Consider the following 14,936-nt stretch of genomic DNA (forward strand, 5'->3'; position numbering starts at 1 on the left):
GCTGTCAAAATTGCGGTAGAAGCCTAATAGAGTGGAATCTGCAATTTCCGCAATATTGCAAGTTAAGTAGGGCCTTACTAATACCACATATTGTGAGGTATAAGTTGCCATTGCCACGGAGCTTGCTGACAGTTGTGGTGTTGTCAGGGCACCCAGTTTGAGAATTCCTGTAATAGAAGATAAAAATGATGATAGAGTTTCCTGAATGATTCATTGCAAACTTTGTCATTTCTTTATTTATGTATGTTCCACTGCCTGACCATTTCTAATGTATAAGCAATTCTTTGAGTCAGCTGAATGAATTAACTACTTGATAAAATATTATGGTTTGGCTGGAGAGCAAAATTATTGTAGACTTCTTTGTATTTTTATATAACACTGTTTGAAGATGACTAATATTTGCTTTTAAAGTGACTTAATAGCTAATCAAAACCAGAATTTTAAACATCTGAAATTTAGTAAGAATTAGAATATCTCATTTTGGTTAATTAAAATGCAGATGATTGCTTTGAGGAGATTAGACTGCTTTGCATTAGCAATATACCTGTTCCTAATATCTTAAAGCAATCAGTATTTCAGTTATTTTTCCATAGGACCTGTTTAATGTCATTTAAAATGTAAAATTCCTTCCTGGAATTCAAGCTGCAGTAAGTCCCATGAAACCCTATTTAGTGGCAATCAGGTGCAATTAGAGTTTATAGTTAGATCACTTTAAAAGACAGTTAAGTGTGTGTTTAAAGCTTATTGTTTCACATCTATATGTTAAAGATGTTGAATAATAAGCTTATTTAAATTAATGCATTCCCCAAAAAATGCTGCTCCTGTATTTTCCATATCCTTCTGTTACATTCTCCTTTTTTTCAGTCTGACTTCAGGTACTCTTGATGGCAATCAAAGCAGTGCTGGCTCTTCCTGTGGTTCACCAGCTGAAGTTGTCACCACCAGAGATTCTCCAGCCTCACTTTCCAATTCCAGATCTCAATTTAAGCCCATAGATTTTTCAGCTAAATTACCCACAAATTGAGACTTTATTACCCCTCTGCTGAAGGGTAAACAGCCAAGCTGGAGAGCAACAAGACAACGTTCTACAATGTGTGACTGAGTTTCTTATCTGATCCTGTTCCTCATAGGAACTTCCAGAAATGTCTTTATTTCTAGAAAACTTCCATAATAGTTCCTTGAGGAAGTTTATAGTGATTTGTATGACATTTACTACAGTTAGTGTTTAAACTCCAAACGTTCTCTTTAATATGCGAATATCTGCATACATGTTTTGACTTACAATAGATCTTGATTGGCATAATAAATTGCAAATACATATATTATTCTACAAGGGGAAACAAGGCATTTTAAACTACATCTTTTCAGTTGTCATTAGTTTGTAATGGTGCTGATTAAGGTAACAGATAGCCTTTATCGGATTCTGTCATTTTTTATCAAGCTAATCAACGGATCAGTTTATTAATATTAATTTTACTCCACAAGCTTTGGGTATTTCATTTGCTGTTTTTTAAAATGTAAATGTGGGTATCAAAATATAACTGGTGCCTAAGTCCTAATTTGTTCGGCTGTTAGTCAATGTTATGTTCTGATTGGATGAAAAGAACCAGAATGGATGAATTGTCCATATGTTACATTTTATTTGTAATCATAATTGCTGGTGTGACTAAATACAGACTTAACATGGGGAAAAATGCCTGCCCAAAATCACCAGCTTCCTTTGTATCCCCTATGTGACTATCTAGAGTGATAGGCATTCTCCTAGCACTGTTTTTCCACAGAAGGACCTTTAATAGTGTGTTGGGACAGTGCATGAAATGCTAACATCCCTAAATTAAATGCTTCAGATAAGAAAATTAGAGGCTGTAGAGCCTTAACAATTGGTTTTAGTTGGAGAGGAAGGAAGCCTTAAGGAGGGACCTTGAGTGACTATGTCCAGACTGAAGTGATAATCCATGAACATTTAACTCTGCTACGTGACCGCATACCATGTTTTAACCTCTTCTGTACAGTAATAGCAACCCAGTAGAAGCAGCTTCCACTTCCTCAGTATCATAGCATAAAGAGATTTCTGATGTTATAAAGTTAAAAAATTACTGATCACAAGTGTGGAATCGATCAATTTAGAGATGTTGGAGAATTCCTATAATGGATTTGAAAGGAGCTAGTATGTCCAGAAGCACCATGATAGCAAACCTTGAAGACTCCCAAGACAGAAGCAAGCGTCTGCCAGTCTCCAAGAGCTTAATAGTGAAGCAAAACTTTTCCTTCCCAAACAGTAAAACTGTAATGCAGGGCTAAAGGTGGGCACTGAATGTAGTGAACCTTTTCTAACGAGATATGGTAGTAGTTCTCTACCTTATCATATGGCTGTTTCACAGAGGCAGAACTTTGACAGGGCAGCAGCATACAAGGGAAACAGAAAACGTGAAGATCCTGGGATGAGTGAGGACTAAGGACTTATTTCTCCTGTATAATATGGAGATATAGGATCTATGTAGTGGTCTCACGCTTAGCTCAAACACTGTGAACATAGCTTATTGTTGATTCTCCATGTTTATCTACATTATTGCAGCTGTCAGCTGAGCTTCCTTACTCCACAGATCAGTTTTCATGAAGTTCTGAGACTTGTGCTTCCCTTTCCCAATGACAGACAGAGAAAATTGTGTATAACATCTGCTTGCTTGCTTTAATACAGCATGGCTTTACTTTATAATCTCAGCCATATGCCAAAGACTTACTGTGCATTCTTTTGTGATAAGGGCAAAATTATAAATTTTTATCTTGCTTATCTCATTTTTCATGAATGGGCCTCAATATCTGATTGCCAACCCTTTTAAAAGATGCATGAACAGAAAGGTAATTACAGTAGTTGTATTGTGTGTGGGTCAACATGTCTCTTCTCTATTAAATATTTATGCTGGTTTTCCAAATAAGTGCCAATAAAGAGAACTGAAAAAATAAGTACAGCTGTTGTTTCTTCTGGAACATGCACTAACTATGTCCAGGATTTTAATCATATTTTTATTACTTTCAGCAGGGGAGCATTGATGTTTTTGTTGCCTTCAACTGAAGTGCTTATTTCAATCAGTGTTTCATCCTTTTCTTCGCAAGCTGGACCTAAATTCTACAACACTTTATCCTAGTTTCTGCAACGTTCCCACATAGCAGACTGGAAGTTCTTGACAGAATTAAGTATATTTAAAAACAAACTAGATTCTAGTGATTTGAAGAGATGAAAAAAGCACAGTCTCGTCCTTGTACTTATTTAGATATTAAGTAAAATGCATGTGATGCTGTCCCAGAATTATCCGTGTTCAGTGTGCTGGAGATGTTTGTCCTGAAAATGCATAGCTTATTCTAGAAGTTTCAGCAGCTGGGTAATAGATACTAGGGCTTTTGGCTCCCAGGAAGGAGTGGGGAAGTCTTTGTGATTTGGCATTCAGAAGGCAGTTAATCCTTTTGGTACTGAGGAAAAGAGAAATCTCCCCTTCTCTGTGTGCTCCCCCTCCATCCCACTTTGTACAAAAGGAGAAATCCCTTCCAGTTTGTGAGGAAAGAGGTGCTTGGATTCCTCATTGTCCATGCTATCAGATAACTGCAACACACCTTGGAAACATTGAGAGGAGAATTTTTCCCCCTTTTAAATGAAGGATTAAAATCTGGAATGCAACTAGGCTGCAGAATCAGAGAATAAGCAGATCATGTGCTGATTTGCATGGCCACATAATTGTATTTACATACACTGCTTTAGTCAGTGGTTAATAGTCATGTTAACCCATATAGTGTTAGTTGCCTTTTACTAATTATCCGTGTAAATAACAAAACTGATGAATGTTGTGAATTTTAAAGCTTGAGTTGACTAATGTCATCATTATATGGCTAGCTTCACCTCTCTCCTATTTCTGGTCTCTGAATGCACTCCCTCAGGTGTCAGGCCTCATGCCTTTACTTATCCTAGAGCGTAATTCTCCCACTCATAATCTGGGCCCAGTACTACAGTATTCTGCAGGTCCAACTGAATTCGGACACTGGAGTTCCAACTTTCAGGAGTCTGTGACCAGTGATAAACTGTAATTAGACACCCTTCTTTAAACAAAATAATTTTGTTTTTAGCAATATGCTGCTTCTTTGAGCAGTGTCCCTATGGGTGCTCCTACTTCAGGTGCACATGCACTACTTAAGGCCTTGATCAGAGATTTTTCTTTAGTGTCCGTTTGTCCTGCATATGTTCCCTATGTCTCCTCATATTGGATACCAATACTATATAAGAGTGTGGGCAAACGGCCCTCAATTCCTTCTCAGCCTCTGCCTGAGATGGAGCCTTAATATGTCCACCTTGAGTGTGCCTCAGCTATCTTTTATTCTGCATTTCTATAGTTCATTAGGATCAAGTAGTAAGTTGTTAGTGATAGTTATAGTTAGAGGTAAGTAGTAAGAGGATTGTTTTGTTTCTCTCACAAGCTTTATTTTCCTGGCCAGGCATGCCTGGCTCATCAGGTTTTAAACACTGCCCTTCTCCTGCCTAGATGTTATACTTGTTAGCAATGGCACTCCAAGTGTGTCAGTTGCTTTGGGGGAGAACCATGTCTCCCAAAAGTGCCACTTCTGCCTGGCTCTCAAATCCAGAGCAAGGAAAAACAGGAATATGAAACTCATGACTATTGATGATGGAATTCTTCCTTTGACCAGCTTCTGAGTCAGGTCAGGAGGACCCCCGTAGATCAACATATATAGCACCTCTTCAACCTGGGAGCAGGCTTCCTCTAGGAAAGGGAAGACCTCCAAAAAGAGGAGCATGTAGAGTCACCCTAAGGAGCTAGCACCGAAAAAGCTCCGCTCCCCTGTGATAGTTATGGTCTCTGAAGCCTCAACCTCTTGGCTCAGTACTGTTGAGTCAAATGACTCCTTCTCCAGTACTGGCAGGGCAGAAAGTCTCAAAACTAACAGCTCCAACAGAGCTTCAGTACCTTCTACCAGGGACAAAGATGGCAAGCCTAAACATGAGAACTCTACATACATACAGAATTTGTATCCGCCTCTGGTCTGTGACCCACAAAAATGGTCTGTGGATATAAAGTGGATATCTGCAGATTTGAAGGGCTCTACTAAGCACACAACAGTACCAGACACCATTGGTGCCTGCATCTGTATGCCCCCCATTACAGTAATATTAGCTTCGTCTGCTGCATCCTTGGCTCCCACATCAGTACTGATCCCCTACACAGTGCCACAAGAATTCTGCTACACCAAGGATCTGTCTGTAATGGACGAACCAGCCTCCCAACTCCTCCTGGGTATCCAAGCATTTCTTGTTATTGAGACTCTGACCTTCAGATTGCCAACTTCCTCCAGTACCACAGAACTCGCCCCCCTTTTCTGCAGGTGCTTCTGCATTGGATGATATTGAGGAGGATGAATGAGACTTCCAGTTGGTCTCTTCTGATTAGGTTCGGGATTCTCCCAACATATCCTTTCAGGAATGCATTCTTTGACAGTCATAGGGAAGATTATGCTCATGAACAAGGGTGGTGGAACCAACCCTACTTGTTATCCTCATTCCCATATGCCCCCCTCTCCTCAGTGGCCATACTGGGACCTCTGCGCCACCTATCAATTCGCTAGCCCAGTGGCACCACATCATAGGGAGCCTAGAGTTGAACAGTTCTATTTTCTCCAACCAGCCACCTCCCCCTCTCCCTTCACATGAGAGACATCTGAGAAACAGGAGGCCAGGGCACTCCTCAAACACCTATATTATCCTTGTCTCCAGACAAGTTAATTATGCCTCTGCCACCATCCATGGCTAACCATTTTTGGCAATTTCAAGACCTCAGAAAGAGGGTAGCTGACACTCTTCAAATTGCACTTGAAGAAGTCAAGGACTTGCAGCATAAAATGTTGGATATTCTGCAGACAGCGACACCCTCCAGGGTGGCATTACCCATTAACAAGGTGCTCCTGAATCCAGCTAAGACTGTGTGCCAAGTGTACTCAGTATGACAAAGACCAAAAAAGAATGGATCTCTTTGGATGGAAGTCCTGCTAGTCAGCAACCCTACAATTCAGGATTGCGAACTATCAAGCCGTCATGGCCAAATATAGTTTTACAAACCAGATTAGATTTACTATATTGAGTAAACATCTGGTGCAGGAAAGTAGAGAGCAGTTCCAGTCCCTCTTCTGAGTGCCAATTATTGGCCAGAACTCTGCTCTTCAAATGTCCTTGGATGCTGCAGACACTACTGCTGGGGACACTGTCACAGCGGTGGTTATGCGCAGGACATCAAGGAGAAAGTTTTTTTTTTTTTTGTTGGCCCTCAACCTACAAGATGCTTATTTCTGTATAATGATATATCCGTTGCACAGGAAATATGTATGCTTTACTATGGGCCAAGATCATTTCCAATACTGAGTTCCTCTTTTCTGTCTTTCATTGGCCCCAAGGGTGTTCTCAAAGATCCTGGCAGTAGTGGCTACTTACCGCTGACAAGAAGCAATTCTAGTTTTCCCATACCTCAATGACTGGTACTCAAGGCCATTCCTATGAAGCAGCACTATCTTCCATCCAGATAGCTCTTGCTCTGTTCCAGAAGTTGGGTCAAAAATCCACGTGAACCCCTGTACAGAAGATACAGTTTATAGGCATGTCTTCAGACTTGTTGACAGCCAGGGCCCACTTTCCCTTAGACAGATTCCTAACTTAGTCAAGTGCGGTGTGGGTAACTCAGGGGAGCTCTTGGACCATAATAAGGAACTGTCTTCAGTTCCTGGAACACACATCAGCTTGCACCTTTGTGACTGATTATGCAGAGCTGTGCCTCCACAGCTTCCAGGGCTGGCTCAGAATGACCTATTCTCCAGTCAGATGCACCTTGGACAAATGATGGTTTCTGTACAAGTGAGGAGTTCCCCAGACTCGTGAAAAGATCAACTCAACAACTGTGCAGGTGTTCCTTTGTTGCTTACCTCCATCCATATCTTTAACTATAGATGCATCTCTGTTGGAATGATGCAGTACTTTGATTTGTAATTGTTTGCAACATTTCTGAAAAATGAACTCTGCATTTGAGTCTAAACCAGCTGCCATGAAGTCAGTTGCTCTTGACTTAAATGAGGGCAGAAGCTGCCCCCTATTCTGTTACAACTCTGTCTTCACACTCTGTCTGTGGTCATTCCTGAAATGTGCCTTTCGTGCTCCTTGGTTTTGTATCCCTGCATCCACTAGTGGAATCATAATTACCTTAAATGTGTCCTGTTTTCAGAAGATCCCTTTCTGGTCACCAGGTGGCAGCATGAATTCTAGTTAGTGCATTTTTTTCCTATTTACTCTAACTGGAAAAGATCATTTCATGGCTTTGGATATGCAGTAACTGAGCTCGAAGCCTAATGAGTGCTCAAGAGGCAGACCTGATTGACAAGAACCCCTTATGCTGACTAGGGAGGTGAGAATGGCAGCATTGTCCTACTCCAATCCTGATTGAATTGGAGCCCACCCACAGGCTTGTGTGGGTGAACACAGATACCCAGGCAGCAAAATCATCAAACAGGACAGGGTTACAATTGCAGGCAGCCAAGATTATTTCTGGGCCAGGTAGGTAGCCCCCATCCCGTGTGAGTTTCCCCGCCACCATTCACATCATGAGGCAAATAAGCTCAAATACTTCCAGTACCAGAAGAGGCAGACCCATGATTGGGAAAGTTTGTGAGGATGGGAAGGGCTTATGCTTTCTGTGGCCACAGGTATTTGTGGTAGATGAATCAGAGAATATGGGAAGGTTAAGGAGGATGACTTTGTGCATGAGTTGCGAGCTAGGTGATGTGGGGATTATTGATTGATTGTGCTTGATGTTTATGTACATTTAAAAAAAATCCCACCTCCACAGTAATCACCTGTGCCTATCAAGGGGCCTATTAGACTCACCTGCATCTGTGCAGCATGGAATTCCTGGGATTTGATCCTGGCACACCTGAGTTAGCATCCCCTTCTGTGCCTCCATAAAATGTGGATAATATTTAACTGCCTCATAACCAGGTTATGAGGATTCATTAGCTAACATTTACGTCTTAAGATTCATAGTACTATAAAAGTTTCTGAGTATTTTCCTGGTTGATGTCATATAAGCTTCTCTCTCAAGGCTGTGTTAAATCAAAACTTAGTTTGCTGAAAAAAATCTATTTTGTGTAATGTAGGCCCTGATTAATTATTACTCTCTCTCCTTGTGGATTTGATGTCTTTTTCACACAATATACATAGAATCAGCCTCTCATATTATGAAAACTATGTATTATTTTGATCTATGATCTCTGAACCTGTCTGAATTTTCAGTTGCTTAAGTTAGTGAAATGTGTTCATTATGGTACTTGAAAAATATTACACTAATCCTGAAATTGTCACCTGGTGTAATTTTACATAAGCACTCCTCACATAGCATCTATACTCGGGCAATACCAGTGCCTGTGTGCCTTTTTTGCATGATAAATAGTACCCTGAACCATGCACCAGTAAGGGCAACTGAGCCCATCCAGGCTCTAACACGGTCATCACTGCAGTTTCCATTGTAATTTATTTTAAAGATGAGAATCCTTTCATCTGAATGGTTCCAAGTGCCAGCAGTGGAGGTTGTGCTGTGGACCATTGGCAAGTTCCTGAGGTGAAGGAGTTAATTTCTTTGGGGAGGATGGAATCTGAGATTCTAGTACTCCACTGCAGAATTTGGCTTCCCAAAGGATGCAGTTTACTTGTTTCTTGAATGACACCCATTGCTGATGTCTTAATTTTGCCTGATAAGCCTCTGGTTGTATCTATAGTTCCCTGAGTGGAAAAAGTGCACCCAAGTATGTTAATTCTCTGTTGCTTCTTCGTCTAGTCTTGTGTGTAAAACTGGAAACACTGACCATTTAAGATGCCTTGTTCTTTGATTACATTTCTTCTGCAACAGGATTTCTGAAACACTGGTCTTGTGTGCTTCTGCCTCTATCTCCTCCCTCTTCAGCATAAGAGCAGTGTGACTCAGAATGACAGTCACTTCTTATTTCTGTATTTATGGTCCATTACCGTAGCATAGCAAAGCAGTCCTGCTATTTGGTTAGCCTTTTCCCTTCCATATGAAAGAGGTCATCAGTACCCGATAGTGCTTCTAAAGTCATGGTTTACAGCAGGGGGCTCTGTTCAGGATATGGGTATAATCGTTTAGAAAAGGCAGACTAGTAATTCCTATGCAATTCCCTTGATACTTTCCCTTCTCGACCAAAGTTATTCCCATCACAAGTGCTACCTATTAGCAACTTCAGCATCCGTGTTCATGTCCTATCTTGTATCCTTGTGACTCGCTGATGGATTTTCTCTGTGCCCCATTGTATGTGTTTGTATATAGAACTAGAAAAGCTTTCTTTACTAATCCCCAAAGAGTGTGCAGCATCACTGCCAGTGTTGTCTACAGTCACATTTGGCACAGACTTCTCTACCACATACCTCAACTCCATGTCTGTTCAGCAATTCCATTGTTTATGATGCATCATAAAAACCCTAAGAAACGTAACCTGTCTTCCTTGTGGTACAGCTGATTTTTCTTGGACTGGGACAAGAGGTCTTTTATACACTGGGTCGGTGGTTCAGGTGCTCAGCTCAGTTAATGGGGTCTGAACAGCTCACTCTGGAGAACCAAACAAACATGCTTCCTGGAGACGATGAGTGTGCAGCCTTGGAGATGATACAGGCATTTCCTATTCCAGGGAGCCATGTCAATACACTAACGTTACAACATGTGAACAAGTATAATTAAACTACATACACAGAAAGCCTAGTGCCACATGCCTTACACCACTATATAATCAACACATTTTATAACCCCAGATAGATCATTTGTCCCATTTCTAGTCATACAAATACTTGATTCCACACTTCACACTAGAACATACAGAACACTGACATACCTTCATGCCCCCTGGAAACTGTGCTCCTTTTAAAATATCTACTGTGCACTTACTAAGCAATATATTCAGGTCAGCAATATACCTCCAGCAGCACACTTCCATTACAAAACAAAGCAAAGGCCCAGTTGCATACGTGGTGTGAACTTGGTGATTGGTAAAGGATCATTTAGATGACAGTGGAGAACTGGCTGCATTCTTTAATCATTCATCTCCAGACTTGTTACATTTTTGTCTTTAGATTTGTGCCAGTGTGGTATGTGGGTTTTCTGGGCTGCTGCTTGTGGTGGTGGTGGATTGTTAGCTGGACACCAGACATGCTTTCAACTAAGCAGTTTTTGTTTGTGGATAAGTTTCTTATTATTAAGGCCATATATATATGTTCTTCTTTAAAGCCTGTATTTCTGGAGAGGGTTCAAAGTAGGGGGAGGGAATTGGCATGAAAGAGATAAAACTACAGCTTAAAACTACTGCAGCCTTCACAATGATGCCACTCTGCATTCCTCATTAGAAAGCTGGGCACTGAAGCATAGGTAAACAAACCAAGCTGAAGAAAGTAGACTGCACCTAGACTAACTCTTGATTTAGTTAAGGAAACAAATATGACCTTTTAAGTACCTTTCTGAGCAAGAGATGGCTTTGTTCTTCCCTTTCAGAAGGATGCTCACACATGTTACATGCAAAGGCCATTTTCCCTGGGACCTGTTCTGTGATAACTTTTCAAAGAATGATGTGCTGGTGTTTGCACGGTTAGTGTATGGCTGTTACCTGTTGCTGAATACCAGGCAGCTGATGTTATGGCTGGGAACCTAGAGAGAGAGGACTTCTGGAAGTAAGTCAATTATTTCAAAGCTTTTTTAGGTATGCAAAACTTCTGCTACCAAATTCTAAATCAGGGATTGGCAACCTTTGGCACGTGGCACACTAAGGTAAGCACTCTGGGGTGCCAGGCCAGTTTGTTTACCTGCCACGTCTGCAGGTTTGACCGACTGCAGCTCCCACTGGTTCACTGGTTCAGGCCAATTGGGGTGGCGGGAAGCAGCAGCCAGCACATCCCTTGGCCCTCGCCACTTCCTGCAGCCCTCAGTGGCCTAGAGCATCGAACCACGGCCAGTGGGAACCACAATCGGCCGAACCTGTGGATGCGGCAGGTAAACAAACTGACCTAGCCTGCATGGGTGCTTACCCTGGCGACCTGCGTGCCAAAGGTTGTCGATCCCTGTTCTAAACTAACCAGTTATCATCCTGAATGGCGGGGTGACTGGGAGGTAGAAAGCCATTAACATGGGCAATGCAGCATGGTTAGTAGTTGGCGTTTGGGTACATCTCTTCCATTTTTTTATATTTTCTCCTAATTAATTTCAAAATGCACAGTCAAGGATAAGAACTGTTGAACTACGCTAGAGCTGTTGATTTTTTTTATGAACCTGTAAGGGGTGGGTGTGTGTGTGTGTGTGTGTGTTGTGAACAGCTGTTATAAAATGTGTGCCTTCTCACCCACCAACTCAGATTAATTGCATTTGTTTCTGGAGAGCTGTTACTAAATATCTACAATCATATACTGACTCGTGCCAGCAACTAATGTCAAGATAGCATCATTTTGATGCTCTTGGGATTTCTGGTAGCTTTTTGTATTATTATTATTATGTAGTTCACTGTACATAATAAATGTTCTTACTGAATAAACAGATTCATGGGGTTGGTATATGGAGGAAGTGGGGAGTTTTTTTCCTGAAACACAAGGGATGAGCTATTTCTAGAGATGGCCCAGGAATCTGATCCAGTATCACAAGTTGTGTTCTAAGTGTTCCATAGGCAAACTGTGGAATTTTGATTTACTGAGGGTGGAACCTTTGTTACCTGAAGGCCAAATCGTCCCTCAAGTCTGACTGTATCCCCACTTTCTCTATTGCAGGCATACGCATTTTATTACTCACTTTTAGAGAAAATGGGGGCTTGCAATCATTTCCTGATCCAGAGCATTGATCCAGATTAGACACAAGCACCTAACACAGATCTTACAGCCAATGGTAAATTAACAATCCTGTCAGGTTTTAAGTGATGATGACATTGATAAAGGTATTTCATCACTTAGTACGCAGTAGGATTGTTCACTTACAATTGTGTGAGAGAATTATATTTGTACAGCCAGTGCTGAAAGAACAAGGTGATTCGGTCTCTTCTAGTAGACATTTCAAGCAGTTCTAGCTCTGATCAAAGCATTTATCTGTTTCCAGCAGAGAAGGCTGTCTGGTTTGCGTCAGGAACTAGGAATGGGAAATGGCACAAACATTTTTTCAGGGGGTGTATTCACTTTCTCAAGTTGCATTTCTGGGTGTTAAATGCCCTACATCTTCCTTTCTTAGCTCCATTTTGAATTGAAAAGCTCGTTTCCACCTACTCTGGATCGCATCACGAAATGCACACCTCCATTTTCTTAAAGTGATTTCACACAGGGTTGGTGGCTAACTGAAGTGTGGTTAAACTGAGCTATTGGGCTGATTCCCACTGTGATTCTACGCTGATTGTTACCAATACATCATCTCTGACAGTTCCTTCCAGAACAACTGTGACCCCACTACTCAAACGTGCTCTGGTGCAGTGACCCCTAATCAACTGCTCGAGATTCTAAATCTAAATGGCAGGGATGAGTCCACAAGCTCCGCTTCACTCCTAATGAAACGAAGTTTATGTACCCAGTTGTCCTGTTTGAAGTTAAATTACATCAAGCAGGGTTTGATTCTCTGTTTTTCTTGGCTCTTCACTGAGCCTGGATTACTAGAACATAGTGCACTAAAACATGGGGATGGTCCTGATCTCTCCGCCAGCCAGGAAGGATCCCTTGTGCCCTGCATTCAAGGCACTAATATCCTCCCTTGTGTCAGGATGGTCCCTACTGCACATACCATTCCAGATGGGCCTCTCGGGTACTTCTAATACTATATTGCCTTTCTGTATCTATCCATCTGCTCACATAAAATCCTGCTCAGCTCTTGCTGCTGCTACATTCCCTTCAAATGGTTTCTGTAAATCTCCCCTTGACTAATGCCAGATTACCTGTTAATTTCCTGATATCTTGTTTTCAATATTAAGAGTTATATATATGGACTGTATGACCCTCAGGAATGAAGTTAAGTGAACCTTTATTTTCTGCTCATTTCTTTTAAAAGTCATGATGTGTCACCTGCACTTCATGATGGACTTGCATACACTGTGTGTTTAACCTTGCCTTTTATCGGTGTACTAGCTGGCTCCTTCTCTTGTGACCCTTGGAAAGAGAAATGCTTTCTTTATTGTCTGAGAGTCTATTACTTTGTCAGTGCTTCATTTTGAGTCAACCTATTTCTGTAAAACAATTGCACCTCTATAATTTCCTTGATGAAGAAACCTGTACTGCCGACATTCCTTTTCACAACCTTGGAATGTTCTGTTGTCCTGCATTTTCAGTTCATTTCTAAACCTGAAGATGTTAATACACTAATATGCACAACTGAGAAGATTAGATAGGCCTGAGACTTGGTTTTTATGATTGTAAGCTCCTTGGGGTAGGGACAGGCTTTTTGTTCTGTGTGTGTACAATGCCTAGCACAGTGGGATTCTCCTAGTCCATGACTTGAGCTCCGAGGTTACTGCAGTACAAATGATGATGAACATATAATGTTAAAGATACAGTTCAGTGACTGTGTTGAGATTAACCACTTCATCTTTGACGTCACAGCTGCCATGGTTACACACACAGTAGTGAAACTTAAAACACACAATAGAAATGGACAGGGTAATATACAATAGTATATGTGCTGTTTCTCTCCTATCCACATCTACCTTTTCTTACAGAGAAGAATCAGAAATAAGAAATGAAGTGATGTGAGAAGAGTTGAATGTTGAACCTGAAGAAAGGTGACTACAGTAGTAGAATGAAAAAGGAGCTAAACTTGTGCTGCTTGGTAATAAAAGGATGACATGCAGAGTAAGGGCAGGCAGAAGGCTACAGGAAGGGAGAGGTTGCAAGTGCTTTGGAGGACAGGATTAAAATTCAGAAATGATCTGGACAAACTGGAGAAATGGTCTGAATTAAACAGGATGAAATTCAATAAGGACAAATGCAAAATACTCCAGTTAGGAAGGAATAATCAATTGCACAAATACAAAATGGACCTAGGAAGGAGAACTGCAGAAAAAGGTGTAGGGATCAGAGTGGATCACAAAATAAATACGGGTCAACAATGTAATACCGTTACAAAAAAGAGTGATCATTCTGAGATATATTAGCAGGAGTGTTGTAAGCAAGATGTGAGAATTAATTCTTCCTCTTGACTCTGCAGTAACAAGGCCTCAATGAGAATACTGTGTCCAGTTCTGGGTACCTCACTCAGGGAAAGACATGAACAAATTGGAGAGAGTCCAGCAGACAGCAACAAAAATTATTAAAGGTCTTGAAAGCATGGAATCATAGAACTGGAGGGGACCTCGAGAAGTCATCTAGTCCAGTCCCCTGCACTCCAGCCAGGACTATATCTAGATCATCCCTGACAGGTGTTTGTCTAACCTGCTCTAAAAAACCTCCAATGATGGAGATTCCACAACCTCCCTAGGCAATTTATTCCAGTGCTTCTTGACCTCTGAGGAAAGATGTAAAAAAAAAAAAAAAAATGGGATTGTTTAGTTTGGAGAAGACTGAGGAGGGTGGAGGGGGACATATATTTTCAAGCATGTAAAAGATGGTTATAAAGAGGAAGGTGATAAATTGTTCTCATCCACTGAGGAAAGTACAAAAAGAAATGGGCTTAACTTGCAGCAAGAGAGGTTTAGATTGGACATTAGGAAAAACCTGCTAACTGTTAGAGTGGTTAAGCACAGGAATAAATTGCCTAGGGAGGTTGTGGAATCTGTCAGTGGAGGTTATTAAGAGCAGGTCAAACAAACCTGTCTGAGACAATGTAGACCAGTGATACTCAGACCGAAGCGCTCTGGTCGCAAGTGGCTCTTTAATGTGTCTCCTGCTG

The 14,936-nt window shown here is 41.2% G+C and overlaps 1 protein-coding gene across 11 annotated transcripts in view; it reads left to right on the forward strand.

Moving 5' to 3' along the window:
* Positions 1-2,964, forward strand: part of LOC127056508 (P2R1A-PPP2R2A-interacting phosphatase regulator 1-like) — a 41,630-nt gene extending 38,666 nt beyond the window's left edge. For all 11 annotated transcript variants that reach the window (XM_050964415.1, XM_050964414.1, XM_050964416.1 and 8 more), the window contains one exon: positions 865-2,964. In XM_050964415.1, coding sequence (XP_050820372.1) covers positions 865-1,024 — 160 coding nt within the window. In that variant the 3' untranslated portion in view covers positions 1,025-2,964. The remainder of the gene's footprint in view (positions 1-864) is intronic.
* Positions 2,965-14,936: the final 11,972 nt, after the last annotated feature.

This window comes from Gopherus flavomarginatus, chromosome 8, assembly GCF_025201925.1.
Source record: "Gopherus flavomarginatus isolate rGopFla2 chromosome 8, rGopFla2.mat.asm, whole genome shotgun sequence".
NCBI classification, from domain to species: Eukaryota; Metazoa; Chordata; order Testudines; family Testudinidae; genus Gopherus; species Gopherus flavomarginatus.